The sequence below is a fragment of the Sturnira hondurensis genome, unplaced genomic scaffold (assembly GCF_014824575.4).
Source record: "Sturnira hondurensis isolate 20B ecotype Veracruz unplaced genomic scaffold, ASM1482457v3 Scaffold0019538, whole genome shotgun sequence".
Classification (NCBI taxonomy): Eukaryota; Metazoa; Chordata; class Mammalia; order Chiroptera; family Phyllostomidae; genus Sturnira; species Sturnira hondurensis.
In genome coordinates this window covers 157,700-172,928 of record NW_028092169.1, presented here as the reverse complement: position 1 = coordinate 172,928, position 15,229 = coordinate 157,700, and the positions used below count along the sequence as shown (strand labels likewise).

Here is a 15,229-nt window from a genome sequence, read left to right as displayed (position 1 = left end):
TGTTTCAGAAATAGACTTCTTAGTGATTCAAGGTGCCCTAACATCAATCTTTTTTTAAAAGATTTTATTTATTTATCTTTAGAGGGGAAGGGAAAGAGAGAGGTAGAGAAACATCAATGTATGGTTGCCTCTAGTGTGTCCCCCTCTGGGAACCAGCCTGCAACCCAGGCATGTGCCCTGACTGGGAATCGAACTGAGGTCCTGTGGTTCGCAGGCCTGTGCTCAATTCACTGAGCTACACCAGCTGGGGCACCTAACATGAATCTTGATTGATTTTCTTTGGAGAAAAAAAGACCACTTAGAAATGATCTGAAAAGAGGCTGATTGGCTTATTTTTTTTCTTTAACAAACTTAATTCATTTTGACTCTTTCATGAGACTTAAGGAAGATACTGAAATCTCCCTGGCAAAGCTTTTTTCATGTGTCTTTGTTAATTTTTTTACTCTGATCTGTTTTACATACTAAAAGAATAATAATAGAAAATATCCTAAAGATAAAGTGGTGCCTATCTGTGTAGTTTTCATGTTCCTTACAAGAAATACTTCCATGTTCTCTGTCCTTTTGCTTATAAAGCACTGAGGGAAGTCCCTAGGGATTTTCTGCCCTTCTTTTTCTTTCTTTTCCCCCCTTCTTTTTCTTAAGTTGTTTGCAAACCACAAAAGAGGACAGGCCCGATAGAAAAGAATACCTGTGTTTTCACCTTTCTCCATTTCTACCAATGACAGAGAGGCTAAAAACTTTCCAAAGCTGAAAGAGTAAAACTTCTAAATGAAGATGAAGACACATTTAGCTTATGAGAACATCACCTTCCCTAACAGAAAACTCTCATTGCAAACATGACGAAAACACCCATTTGTTATAGCCACGTGTTCTAGAGGAAAGTAAAATTTGGCAGTCCACTCAAATGGGTTGGTTTGCTGGCAGTTCCCTGAAATCATCCTGTGTTACAATGTGAGAAAGCATCAGAAACTAGTTCTAGGTCATGGGAGAGATGAGGACATTTCTGTAAGAGTCTCCCCTGGTGATTTTGTCTTTAGTAGAAAAAATTGGAGAGAGAAGATAGGAAAATTTCTCTAGGAGAATCTTAACCTATTCGGCAGTAGAGACATCTCAAGCTCCCTCACTCACACAAACATGAACTGGAAAGAGGAAGAGAATGTGGAGATTGTGGGCTCAGTACAGAGGACATGCCAGAGGAGAGACCAAAACCTAGGAGAAAGCTGGTGTTTGTCTCAACAGGGTCAGGAAATCTGCATTGCTCTACATCATTGTGTCTAATGCCCTGCTCAATGCCAGGAGGGCACTGAGCTATTTACAGACTGTGGCAGGTTTTCTTCTGAGACATTAGAGAACTCTGGCCATTGGGTTGTGATGGGCTGGTAGTGCTCAAGTCAATTCTACTTTGGCCCAGTAGAGATTGATACCCTAAATTCCTTGCCATACTTCTGTGGCCAAATACTCTTCTTAGAATGGTCAAGGCACCAAAAACCTTTGCAGTGAATTTCATCTGTGTTTTAGGGTAGATGAGTCTGAAACAACACTTTGGTAGTTGGGCATTATTAGGCAATGGTTAAAGAACATGGACTTCATAATCAAAGACCTGGTTTCAAATCATTGGGTCACTACAAGCTGATTGGTCTTGGCATGAGGTCTCGCCTCTGTAGGCTTCAATTTTCTCATCTGTAGAATGATGTTAATAATGACACCTCCCTTGGAGGTATGTTGTGAGGATTAATTTACATAATGCTTGTAAAGCAATTGGCACAGTATTTGACAACCAGGAAATATGCAACAAATGGTAGCTAGTAATTAATAATAATACAACAGACATGATGTCATTATAGGATTACTTTAATGAATATTGGCTGGGCATTACTGCATGTCAGCCATTCATTCATTAGAGCAAACATGAATATCTACTATGTATGGGGTAATGTGCTAAGAGCAGCAGAGTGCTGTGAGCAAGAGAGAGGACCTTTAGGACCCTGAGTATTCAGAGAAAGATGGACAAGAAAGATAAGAGGACTTGATCACCAACCTGTGAAATAAGTGGCTAGAGCCATGTCAAGACCATTCAGAGCTACTCATGGCCCTCAGAAAGCATGACAGGTGATATGCCTTTTGTTTAAACCCCTCTTTCTGGCATTAGAAGTTCTTCTCTTTCCTATAACTGGGTTCACTTGAATCTCATGTGCAACTTGGCTCTGCCCCAGTTCCCAGGTCTAACCTTGACCCAAGACAGGAGATAATTGGCTCCAGCCCCATAGCTGCAGGCTAAGGTTCAAACTGTCTTGCTGCTGTCCAACTGCAGGAGAGTGCCCTGGTTTTGATACTAGAGGTCCAGTCTCATTTTAAGCCTTAATTCCCTTTCCATGCCCTTATTTTTAGAAATGAGCTTCTGCCATTGTGCTTGTTCCCAAGGACCTGTTCCAAAACCTTATTTAATGGTCCCAGTACTATCTTATGATTCAATAGCTATACCATATTGTTGCTAATTCCTATATCAAGCACTAGAGTCTTTATCCTGAATTTTTAGTCTCACAGGTAACTTGGATGTTTGCTTCTTCTCAGTATATTCACTGTCTAAACTCCTTTGTCTTCTGTTAACCAGTTGTCTAGACAGGGACTGGTCATTGCAAATAACACTTTCCTGTTAGAACTAAACCTTTTCTGCCACCACCTGCATTTGGGTTAGTTCTCTAGTGATTGGGTCACCCTCTGGGGATATTCTTATTCTCAGTTTTACTTCTTTCCATATGCCTCACTAAGCAGCCCAAGATCCAACTTTCCTAATCAGAGGCCAAAATCTTTTAAAGCAAAGCCTCTGAGGAGCTCTGAAGATAGCGCTTTACCCTTTTTAAAAGTCCTAATTATCAATATAATTCTTTTGTACTCATCCCATGGGAAAGCCCTTGGCAGAACCATTCTGTTCATTCATTAATTTATTCAACAAGTATTTGTCAAAATTCCATAATGTGCCAGGCCCATATTGGAATGAATCAGTCTGTCCTCAAGGAGTTCATAGTTTACTTGGGGCAGCTGAACTTGTAAATATATCATTGTAATACAGAATCAAATGTACCATAAGAAAGCAAAAGGTACTGTAAGGAAGCAACAATCAGGGGCACCTAACCAAACTGCAGGTGGGTAAATGGGATTAGGGAAGGCTTCCTGAAAGAGATGATACCTTTGAGTTCTAGAGGACTGGTAGGTGATGTTAGGTGGCTAAGACAGGCAAACACACTTCCAGGCATGCCCTAAGTGAAAATTTGGCACCTTCCAGGAAAAATACAGACTTCACTATAGCTGGAATATTGAATGTGAAAGGGAAAGAGTACAAGATGAAGTTAGAGAGGTAGGCAGGTGCCAGATTTTGAAGTGCCTTATTTACTATGCTGAGGAATTTGAATTTTATCTTGATTTCTTTTTTAAAGATTTTATTTATTTATCTTTAGATGGGAAGGGAAGAAGAGAGGGAAAGAAATATCAATGTATGGTTGCCTCTCATGCGTCTCCTGCTGGGAACTGGCCTGCAACCCAGGCACATGCCCTGACTGGGAATTATCCATTTTTAAAGGGGGAAATTATAATAATGTAGAGATCTGATTTGCCAGGATAAGAGCAGAGGCAGGGAAACCAGTTAAATGACTGAACCTCAACTAAGTTGATGATGGTGGGAATGAAGAGTGTGTCTGCATTTGAGAGATATAAGAGTGGAATTGATAGGATATAGTGACTGTGTAAATAAGAGAGAAGCAATGAGAAAAGATGATCAGTTGCTTAGGCAACTAGGTGTGTGGTGACTCTGCTGCCTGAGACAGGAAATACAAAAGGAATAGATTTTCAATAGAGGGCAGGCTGTGCTTAATGTTGCCAAATAGAATTTCCCAATTGTACTTTTCTTTTAGTAATATAATCCTGTCGCACAAAGGATGCTACTGATAAACTCCTTTTATAGAATGCAACTGTAGAAAATAAAGCCTTTTTACCATATAAAATGACCATACAATTAGACCATATGAAAATTATATAATTGGATAAGTATTACACTTGAAAATTAAATCTTCTGTCTTTGTTAATTGGAAAGCATAGAAGTAAATTGAAATAGAGTTGAAAAGAACTTACCCCATAGACAAGTTCCCCAACCATGCCATTCCATATTTTAGTCTCCGGATCCCTTGCACCATATTTCCCATCACCAACAATGGACAACTTGTATTTGATCCTTACATGTTTGGCTATTTCATAGGCTAAGTCTACACAATAGCCTTCATATCGCTCATTTCCTTCCAGTTGCTCATGATTCTTCTTATACATTACGTATGGTGATTCCTTTGGGACCAGAAGGAAGATCAAAGGATTACTCCTATATATTTTTCTAAGAGATGATATTTGTAATCATGAAGTCCCCCATCCCTCGTGGCTATTGCACTTTGGTGTGTGAAAAGAGCTTTTAAATTTTGTTTTTTTTACTCACTAAGCAGAAGAGCCTCAACCAACTATTCTACATAATACTCCTTGAAGTCCTTAACACAGGGGTGTCAAATTCATTTTCACTAGGAGCCATATCAGCCTTGCAGTTGCATTCAAAGGGCCAAATATAGAGCTCCTTGCCCTTAGTTAAGGAGTGGTTACATTTATACAGTCCTAAAGTTACATTCGGCCCTTTGAAGGCAACCACAAGGCTGATGCAGCCCCCAGTGAAAATGAGTTTGACACCCCTGCCTTAACTAATGATTAAAGGAAGTCAAGAAAAATGTATATTATTTTGGATATTTTGAAAGAAGGACCAGTTTCTACCTGTAAAGTCTTTGATTTAGTCAAACTGGGCAGAAATATTTTTCTTAACTACATGAAGTGAACTGCTTTTATTTCTTGGGATTTATTATGTACAAACCACAGGCCACCCTAGCAAGCCCTAGGGAAGCACTGATCTTTGTGAGATCAGGGCCTGTGACTTACTTATATTTATATCCTCAGGGCCTCGTTGGTACCAAGGACTAAGTAAGCATTTGATATATATATTTAAATGAAAGGTAAAGTCCAGCCAAATCTCTATTCAGTTAATCACAATTTCAAACCTAGTAGTGTAGAATTTAAGTCAGCTTCCTACTTTATTCAGTACAAAAAATTACTAGCTTTTAGAAAAATATTTTAAACCTAAACAAGAATATGCTATCACCTTTCAACAGTGCCTTCATTATTTAGAAAAGCTTTACATGGTGAATATTGCCTTGAAACACTCTCATGACAAGTATATGAGATTATTACCATACTCATTCCATAAATTTGTTTTTTAAATTATTTTTATTGATTATGCTATTCAGTTGTCCCAATTTTCCCCCTTTGCCCACCTCCACTGAGCATTCCCTAATCCCTCAGGCCATCCCCCCACCATTGTTCATGTCCATGAGTCATGCTTATAAGTTCTTTGGCTTCTCCATTTCCTATACTCTACTTTACATCTCCATGGCTATTCTGTAACTGCCTATTTGTACTTCTTAGTCCCCTCACCTCTTCACCCACTTCCTGACACCCACTTCCCATCTGGCAACCATTAAAATGCTCTTTGTATACATGATTTTATCTCTGTTCTTGTTTGATTAGTTTATTTTTAGATTCAGTTGTTGACAGATATGTATTTACTGCCATTTTATTATTCATAGTGTTAATCCTCTTTCTCTTAAATAAGTTCCTTTAACATTTCATAAAATAATTGTTTGATGATGATGAGCTCCTTTAGTTTTTTCTTATCTGAGAAGCATTTATCTGTTGTTCAATTCTAAATGATATCTTTGCTGGGCAGAGCAATCTTGGCTTTAGGTTCTTTCTTTCCATGACTTTGAATATTTCTTGTCAATCCCTTCTAGCCTGCAAAGTTTCTTTTGAGAAATCAGCTGACAGTCTTATGGGGAATGCCCTGGTATGTAACTAACTGCTTTTCTCTTGATCATATTTTTAACATCTACCTGAAAAAAATTATTTATTTACTTATGTATCTATCTATTTATTTTTAATATGTTTGTTTGAGTACAATTTTCTGCCTTTTCCCCCCACTCCAGCCCAACACCCCAGCCCTCCCCACCTCCATCCTGTTTCCCCACCTGTTATTGTCCATGTGTCTTTTATAATTGTTCCTGCAAACTCTTCACCCTTTCCCCTGAAATTCCCTCCTTTCTCCCCTCTGGTCACTGTCATCTCTTGCTGCATTTAAGATTCTCTTTAACTTTAACCTCTGGCATTTTATTTATGATGTGTCTTGCAGTGGGCCTCTTTGCATCCATCTTGTTTGAGATTCTCTGTGCTTCTGGACTTGCATGTCTATTTCCTTCACCAAATTACGAAAGTTTTCTTTCATTACTTTTTCAAATAGATTTCCAATTTCTTACTCTCTCTCTTCTCCTTTTGGCACCCTGATGTGAATGTTCAACCTCTTGAAGTTGTCCCACAGGCTGCTTACACTATCCTCATTTTTTTGTATTATTTTTTCTCCTTGTCTAATTGGTTGCTTTTTTGCTTCTTTTTGTTCCAAATCATTGATTTCATTCTTGCCTTCATTCCCTCCACTGTTGTTTCCCTGTAAATTGTTCTTTATTTCAATTAGTATATCCTTCATTTCTGGCTGGACCTTTTTTATGCTGTTGGGGGTCCTCATAAATTCCTTGAGCATCCTTATGACCAGTGTTTTGAACTCTGCATCTGATAGATTGCTTATCTCCATTTTGTTTAGCTCTTTTCCTGGAGTTTTGATCTATTCTTTCATTTGGGTCATGTTTCTTTGTCTCCTCATTTTGGCAGGCTCCTTGTGTTTGTTACTATGTATTTGGTACAGATGCTACAACTTCCAGTTTTGGTAGTGTGGCCTAATGTAGTAGGTGTTCTGTACCAGTGGCACAGCCTCTCCTATCACCCAAGCTGGATATATAAGGGGAACCCACCATGTGGACTGAGTACAACCTCCTGTTACAGTTGAGCCTTGACTGTTGTTTGCAGATCAATGGGAGGGATTTACCCAGGCTCTTCAGTTACAAGATCTGGCTGTGAACACTGACCACCAACCTCCACCCTTGTGGAGGATCAGCTGTGCAGGGGCAGGGTGGTGGTGCTTTGACATGCTCTACAGATGTTCACTGGGTATGCAAGCTCTGGGATTACCTGGGTTGTGCAGAACAAGGCTAGTCCCACCTGTGTTCTACCCAGGGCCACCCTGCATGAGCTATGAAATGGTCTGAGATGCTGCCACTTGTGCTGGGCTTGGAGATTACCAGGCAAAGCTGAACTGTGAATGTAGGCTGGCTGCTGTTAGTATCAGGCTTGGCACCACTTAGCAAGGAGTGTGGAGGCTGGGGGCCTGCTGTTACTTGTTTGATAGAATTTAGGAAGTCCTGAAACATGAGTCAAGACCAGACATTTATATGGAAGAGCAGCTTGGGTGGGCCTGTGAGTTGGGTGGGACAGAGTCTTAGGGGATCTCCTGGATGGGCAAATAGAGTTAGCCAGGTTGATGGAGTCTCAGGTACAGCATTCACATGCTGGCTCTGTGGTTCTGTTGGGGGATGGCTCAGAAAGGGACAATGGTTTCTGCCTGCCTTTTTCTTTGGTACAAAGCTGTCCCACAGCTCCCACCTTGATGCCAGACACTTCAGTTTCTTCCTGTATGCCCCTGGCACCTTTCAAGCTGCTACCTCACCGCTGGAGCTCAGAGAGAGTGACGAATAAGTCTGCATGTGGCTTCTTTAAGGAGAAGTGCTTGGGGCTCCAGCAGTTTCTTTCACTTACTCAAACATTGCTGGTTTTTGCAGCCTAGAGTTATGGTCTTATCTTCCTGGCACTGGAACCCTGGTCTGGGGATCCTGGTGTGGGGCTGGGCCTACACACTTCCAAGATGTTCCTCCTGAATGTTTATCCACCACACATGGATGTGATATCAACCTGTCCCATGTCTTCACCCTTCCTACCAGTCTGGATGGATGTGGTTGCTGTAATTCCATAGTTGACAGACTTCCATTCACCTCACTTTCTGACAGCTCTGAGTGATGGTTGCTTTATACTTTTTAAAAATATATATTTTATTGATTATGCCATTACAGTTGTCCCATTTCCCCCTTCATTCCCCTCCCCCTGCACACCTCCTCCCCCACCATTCCCCCATTTAGTTTATGTCCACGTGTCACAACTTCTTTAGATTCTATGTTTCCCATACTATTCTTGCCCTTCCCCCTGTCTATTTTCTACTTACCATCTATGCTAACTATTCTCTGTACCTTCTCCCCAGTTCTCCTCTTCCCACTCCCCTGTTCCTAACCCTCCATGTGATCTCCATTTCTATGGCTCTGCTCCTGATCTAGCTGTCCTCTTAGTTTGCTTTTGTTTTAGGTGTGGTTGTTAAAAACTGTGAGTTTGCTGTCTTTTCACAGTTCCTATTGTTTATCTTCTTTTTTTTAGATAAGTCCCTTTAACATTTCATATAATAAGGGCTTGGTGATGATGAACTCCTTGAATTTGACCTTATCTGAGAAGCACTTGATCTGTCCTTCCATTCTAAATGAAAGCTTTGCTGGATAGAGCAATCTTGGTTGTAGGTCTTTGGATTTCATGACTTGGAATACTTCTTTCCAGCCCCTTCTTGCCTGGAAGGTCTCTTTTGAGAAATCCGCTGACAGTCTGATGGGAACTCCTTTGTAGGTGACTGTCCCCTTATCTCTTGCTGCTTCTAGGATTCTCTCCTTCATTTTCATCTTGGCTAATGTAATGATGATGTGCCTTGGAGTGTTCTTTCTTGGGTCCAACTTCTTTGGGACTCTGAGCTTTGTAGATTTCCTGGAAGTGTATTTCCTTTGCCAGACTGGGGAAGTTCTCCTTTAGTATTTGTTCAAATAAGTTTTCCACTTCTTGCTATTCCTCTCCCCTTCTGGTATCCCTATAATTCGGATGCTGGAATGTTTATCAATGTCCTGGAGGTTCCTAAGTCTCTCCTCATTTTTTTGAATTCTTGTTTCTTCATTCTTTTCTATTTGGTCACTTTTTTTTTCTTTCTGGTCCACTCCTTTGATTTGAGTCCCAGTTTGCTTCACACCACTATTGGTTACCTGTGCATTTCCCTTCATTTCACTGAGTTTAGCCTTCATTTGCTCATCTAATTTGTGACTAAAATCAATCAGTTCTAGCTCTGGCTGGTGTAGCTCAGTGGATTGAGCTCGGGCCTGCGAACCACACAATCATGGTTCGATTCCCAGTCAGAGCACATGCCTGGGTTGCAGGCCAGTTCCAGGTAGGGGAATCACAGGAGGCAACCATGCATTGGTGTTTCTCTCCTTCTCTCCTTTCCTTCCCCTCTAAAGATAAATAAATAAAATCTTAATATATATATATATCAACCAGTTCTGTGAGCATCCTGATCACCAGTGTTTGAACTGTGCATCTGATAGGTTGGCAATCTCTTTGTCATTTAGAAGTATTGTCTCTGGGGCTCTGAGCTGTTCTTCTTTTTGAGCCATAATATTTTGGTCTATTTGCGCTTGTTATGTATGAGGGGACAAAGCCTTAGGTGTTCACCAGGGTGGGGCGACCCGGTCTCTGGGTTGTGATGCTCTATGTGGGGGCGGGGTCAGAGAGGGGCAATGGCGCTTGTTCCATGCTCTCTGTCAGATTTCAGTCCCCTCTGCTGCTTCTCACAAGCAAATTGGGCCCTTCTGGTGCTGGTTACCAGGTGTGTGGGCTTGTGCACCCTCCAGGACCCTGTGGGTCTCTCCAAAAAACTCTCTGTGAGTCTGCGAGCCTCTCCTGGCACCTCGATCCCTGTAAGTTTTTCCAATTGGTGCTCTTAGGGTTTATTTCCTGGTGCTGGGGCCCTGGGTTGCATGGTCTGTCTCACTGCTCACCCCTTTGCCTGGTTTATGTGCAGGTGAATGTGTGACTGTGGTCAGCCAGCTGCCTTGCGCCCTCACTGGGTCTGCCCATTGCCACCCCATACCTGTGGTCTGACAACCCCCACCTGTGTACCTGGGTCGGTTCGGCCACTTTTTCCTGTGCCCCTTTCTGCCAACCACTGACTCTGCCCCTCTTACTGGTCTGGCTGAATGATTTGTTGTTGTTAGACTTCCATACAGTTCAATTTTCTGGCTGTTTTGGTTGCATTTTTATTACTAAAACTTTGTTGTCTTTAAACTTGGTTGTGCGAGGAGGCACAGTGTTTCCACCTATGCCTCCTTTTTGGCTGGAAGTTCTGCTTTATACTTAAGTTGTACATTTCATGTGGTTGTGCAAGGAGGTGAGCCATGCTTACCCAAGCAGCCATCTTGACCAGAAGTCCCATTCCATAAATTTATAACAGCATAGTCTGGGGCTTAGGGAAGTTGTGACTTGTGCAATTAATCACAATTTATTAGTTTATCAGTGGTAGACCTAATATTAGAACCCTAATCTGCTTTGCTTCATATAATGCTCCCTCCCAGACAATGAAGAATTAGATTTCAAGTTTAGATGAAACACCAATCCTATGGTGGAAGGAAAGGGCAAAGAGGAGAATAATATCTGAAACTCTTCTAAATTCCTATTATTTTTCTTTTTAAAATGACACTCAGTTAATTATAATGTCAACTAATCAACTAAACAAACAAGCAAGCAAAATATATCCAGAGACTTGGAAATAAAGAACAAATGGACAGTGACCAGAAGGTAGAGGGGAGGAAGATAACAAGTGAAAGTGGGGGAAGGGTTATCAAGGAAGAAGTGTAAAGGACCCATGGGTGAAGCCAAAAGGGATGGAGGACTGAATGTGGAAGGTGGGTCGTGGGTAGGGCATGGGAGAGTAATGGAGGGGGAAATGGGGAGAACCATAACTGAAGAACAATAAAAAAATTCTACACACACACACACACACACACAAAGCCACTTTGAGATGTTCCTAAGCTGACCTGTTGGAAATTTTCACTGCTTGAACTTCAGATCTTTCCTACATTCTGAATAATACTTTTCAGAAAGTAGAAGTCTTGATACACAGAAAGCCCACCTAACTTCTGTCCATACTTACCAGAATGGTAGTCACCACTATGGTCCGATTCTCTGAGGACGCACTGTCATTGCTGATTTGCTGATCAGAAAAAGGCACAAACCTCTCATACTCATTCCAGTAGCCAGCCTAGAAAGAACAGACATTTGACCTGGTTGCCTGTTTTTCACTCAAAAGGTACACCATGAAATTCAAGTGCTGTTGTGGAATGGAATGGTTTTTTTAGTTGCTTGAGCTTTACAAGGATTGAAGTCCTGTAACCCCCTGTCTTCTGCCTTCACCAGGACTCTGATACCAGCACACACAGTTGTGCTCTTCCTTCATCCTGGGAGTTCCTATTTCCACCTCACGACCTCATGTTTACTAACATTTTGTAAAATAATTTAGCCCATGTAGGGTCATCAGCCTTCTAAAATTTAAACTCATGTAGCAGAAAAATACTTTGCTTTGGACTGTAGGAAAACTGGTGTGGGGGTTTGGCAGACCAGTGAGTATCCTGTAGAGGTAACACAAGATATCTTATGTTTTTCCTTGGCTGGTGTAGCTCAGTGGATTGAGCACGGGCCTGTGAAGCAAAGGGTCACTGGTTTGATTCCCAGTCAGGGCACATGCCTAGGTTGCAGTCTGGGTCCCCAGTTGGGGGCATATGAGAGGCAACCACACATTGATGTTTCTCTCCCTCCATTCTCTAGAAGAATAAATAAATTTAAAAAAGGTATTTCACATTCTGAGGTTTTATTAAACGGCTACTAAATCCCTACTTCACACCTAACTCAGCTATTAGTGTGATAGAAACAAAGTGGTCATTATAACATTTAGCTGTAAAGAAAAGAATTTTGTTCAAAGTCCTTTTGGTGGGTGAATTGGCAAATGAAGAGATACCTACTTTCCAACTGTTTTGCTAAAACTATATGTACCTTGGCAGCTTCTGTTTAACTAAAAACATACTGTAAAATTGGTGATTTTTCCCCTTATTGTTAATAGCTCTTGAATCTACCATTTATAGGACCAGACTCAGAGGGAAATACTTCTTTTAAACTGTGTAGGTGGAACACTGATTACAAAACAGCTCTTCATCACATCATATCTATACTATTTGCAGAATGGAAAGGCAGAAAAATGATGTGTGGGAATTCGCTTTGTGTGTGTTTCTGAAACCTATTTTATTGCATCTGGTTGCTGTCACATATTGAAAAATTTTTTCTTTGCATATCTGTTTTGGTTACTTACTTTTCGAGAGCCAGTGACTTTCATTTCATATACATCGATAGTATAATTTGTCCTACGTCCATAAGTGTCAAATTGGATGTTTCCAGTCATTCCTTGTACCTGTACCTGTTAGAGAGGAAAATACAGAATTTTAAAATAGCACCACATTATTGCCCTCTAGGTCTTTGAGATGAGGCCTGGTGACAGATCTTGGAGTCTTGGAGAACTTTTATTTTGAATCACTGAACTGTATACCTACCAGATCATGTCTATGTAGATCTTTATTTTCTCCCCAGTATTTTTCAGATATACCTTATGATTATGAAGCTTTGAGTGGGTGTGATAGGCAGTTACCAGTATGATACAGTGAGGGCCTTATCACTATTTTTTCAGGGGTCTGAAATTTCCACCATCAGTCTCTTGTTAAGGGATAGTCCAGAGAGTAGTCCACACTAGGATGATGTGTTCTTCTAAAGTGTAAATTTCTTGGGGGCTGTGGCTATGTCTTATCTTAGTGTTCCCAATAGCTGAACATAAACTGATTTCAGTAACATGAGCTTTGGAGCTCCTGGATTCATATTCCAGTTTCATCACTTACTGTATGACCTTCGGTATATGTTCCTTAATATATTTGTATGTTAGTGTCCTAATCTGTAAAAAAAAAGAATCCTAGAAGTATCTATCCCTCTGACTTGTTGGGAGGATTAAATGATTTATACATATGTAATGTTTAGAACAGTGTGTGACATGTAGTAAGCTTTGCAATACATGGTAGGTATGTAAATAATTATTATTAATTAAAATGCATTTAGTTGCATTTCTTAAGAGGGTTACACATTTACCAGCTACCATGGTAACAGGGTGAGGTTTTCCTTTTATTTAACTTATGCCCAGTTATAGGTAGGTAGCAGACAGCTAGGCTATGGAGAGATAATCCTTAGACTGATGAGACTGGTTGAGTCAAAGGAATCAGGAACATGGAGTACTGGATAAGAAAGCTAGAAAATAGAGTAGCCAAAGAACCCATATGCATGACCCATGGACATGAACAATGGTGTGGAGATTGCCTGAGGGAGTGGGTGGTACTGGCCAGAGGGGGGCAAAGGGGGAAAAATTGGGACAACTATAAAAGCATAATCAATAAAATATAATTTTAAAAAAGAAATCTGGCCCTGGATGGTGTGGCTCAGTGGATTGAGTGTCAGCCTGCAAACCAAAGGGTCATCAGTTTGATTCCCAGTCTACGGCACATGCCTGGGCTGCAGGCTGAGTCCCCAGTAGGGGGTGCACAAGAGGCAACCACACATTGATGTTTCGCTGCTCTTTCTCCCTCCCTTCCCCTTTCTAAAAATAAAAATATAAAATCTGTATAAAATAAAAAAATAAATCTAGAGATATTGGAATAGCTTGGAAACTCATTTGGTATGCCAAATGCAGAATGATGTGTGCCAAGATTTTTCCTGAGCCTGGGCCCAACATTATGAAGTAACTAATAACAAGACATTTCTGCTGGGTTTAAAGAGTTCCTTACCTACTTTATAGTTCAGGGATACCATATAAAGGACTCTCTACAAATATAAGTCAATGTTGTTATATTCGAGTCACTCATTTGGCAAGTAAGGGTCAAGGAATTTGCTTCAAAGAGAAAATCTGTCTCATTTTTCTAGGAAGAAAGGATGGAATCTTTTTTATCATTGATAGAAAGTAACAAGCTGTTAAGCAAGTCAGGAGTAGTAATAGGCTTGTGATGCCAAAGGAAAAGTTGATGGCAAGTATTAGGGAGCATATTTTTAAAGTGAAAGGGGCTTGTTCACCACCAGTAGGAAACTGGAATTTCTGTTGAAGGAGAAATGCTTTAATGTGATCCTGAAGACAAGATTATTGGCCCACTGACCCAAAAAACCTTTGCACTATTGTCAGCTTAGGCTTGCAGAGAAGGTGATGTCACACTTCTAGGTAAAGTAAAGGTCCTTTGTTGAGATAGAAATTGCTTACTTAGTAGGATGAATGTGTTGCATTCTGTGATACATGAATGGTTCTTCACAGTCTATTTTGTACATTGAATTCTAGAAGAGGATATAGGTAGGGCAGAGACACTTTCATAGAAATTTATTAAGGAAATTCTTCATTATTGAAAGTAGTAAAGGTTCAAGTCTCATTAAAATTGTATATTTCTGAAGATCTACTCTATTTAAATGTGATATACAAATTGGACAACAGTCTTGGGTATGTCCAAGAGATTCCAGACCCTGTGATTAGAACTTTTGTTGAGAAGTAGACTTGGACTACCAGTCAGAGAGAAGCCTATTTTTAAGGATGTGAATTTAAGTTCCCACCATCCTATGCGGGATCCTTTCTTTCTCTCCACACCTACCTCAGTCTATATTAGGTATTTCTCTTCTGGGTTCCTATCACATCCTCTGTAGAACTTAATAATATTTTAATCATCTATGTATTTCCATCACCCTTACTAGGTTGGAGGACAATGATTACCCCATTTACAAGTGGCTTTAAGGTTTTTAAAAAGCATTTGTTTACATATAAACTATTTAAATGTGAGCTTCCCTCAACTTATTTCATGCTTGAATACTAACTTGGAGTATGATACATAGTTATTGGTTCTCATTAAATATTTACTGAATGAATGCTGTGCTTATTTATTCATTAAAGCAGACCCCTTAGGAGACTCTATCAGGCAATGCACTTGTTTGCCATATTTCTGTGAAGAGACTGATTTGTTGAACAACAACTATGTGCTAGTCAAAATGAGGGATCCTTTCAAATCACACATTCTCACTTTTAATTAACTCTAATAAAATGGGATTTCTTTTAACATAGTAAAATTATTTGTAAGTCCCTGTGAATAGTGGAGATTTGCTGAGAATTTACAACAAGGGATCATCTACTATTGAAAAAGGCCTATACTTCCTAGCCTATGAAGCAATAAGAAGAGGTTGACCTGTAGAAAGCGATCATCAAAGAGAGCCAGCTACACAAATTCTTTTGGTT

The 15,229-nt window shown here is 40.3% G+C and overlaps 1 protein-coding gene across 1 annotated transcript in view; it reads right to left on the bottom strand.

Annotated features, from left to right (window-relative positions):
• The window catches only part of GRIA3 (glutamate ionotropic receptor AMPA type subunit 3), a 225,184-nt gene that overhangs the window by 124,727 nt on the left and 85,228 nt on the right, over nucleotides 1-15,229 (bottom strand). The window contains exons 6-8 of the mRNA XM_037028078.1: nucleotides 12,242-12,346; nucleotides 11,033-11,140; nucleotides 4,126-4,332 (exon numbers count right to left, since the gene is read on the bottom strand). Of these exons, the coding sequence (XP_036883973.1) occupies nucleotides 4,126-4,332; nucleotides 11,033-11,140; nucleotides 12,242-12,346 (420 nt within the window). The remainder of the gene's footprint in view (nucleotides 1-4,125; nucleotides 4,333-11,032; nucleotides 11,141-12,241; nucleotides 12,347-15,229) is intronic.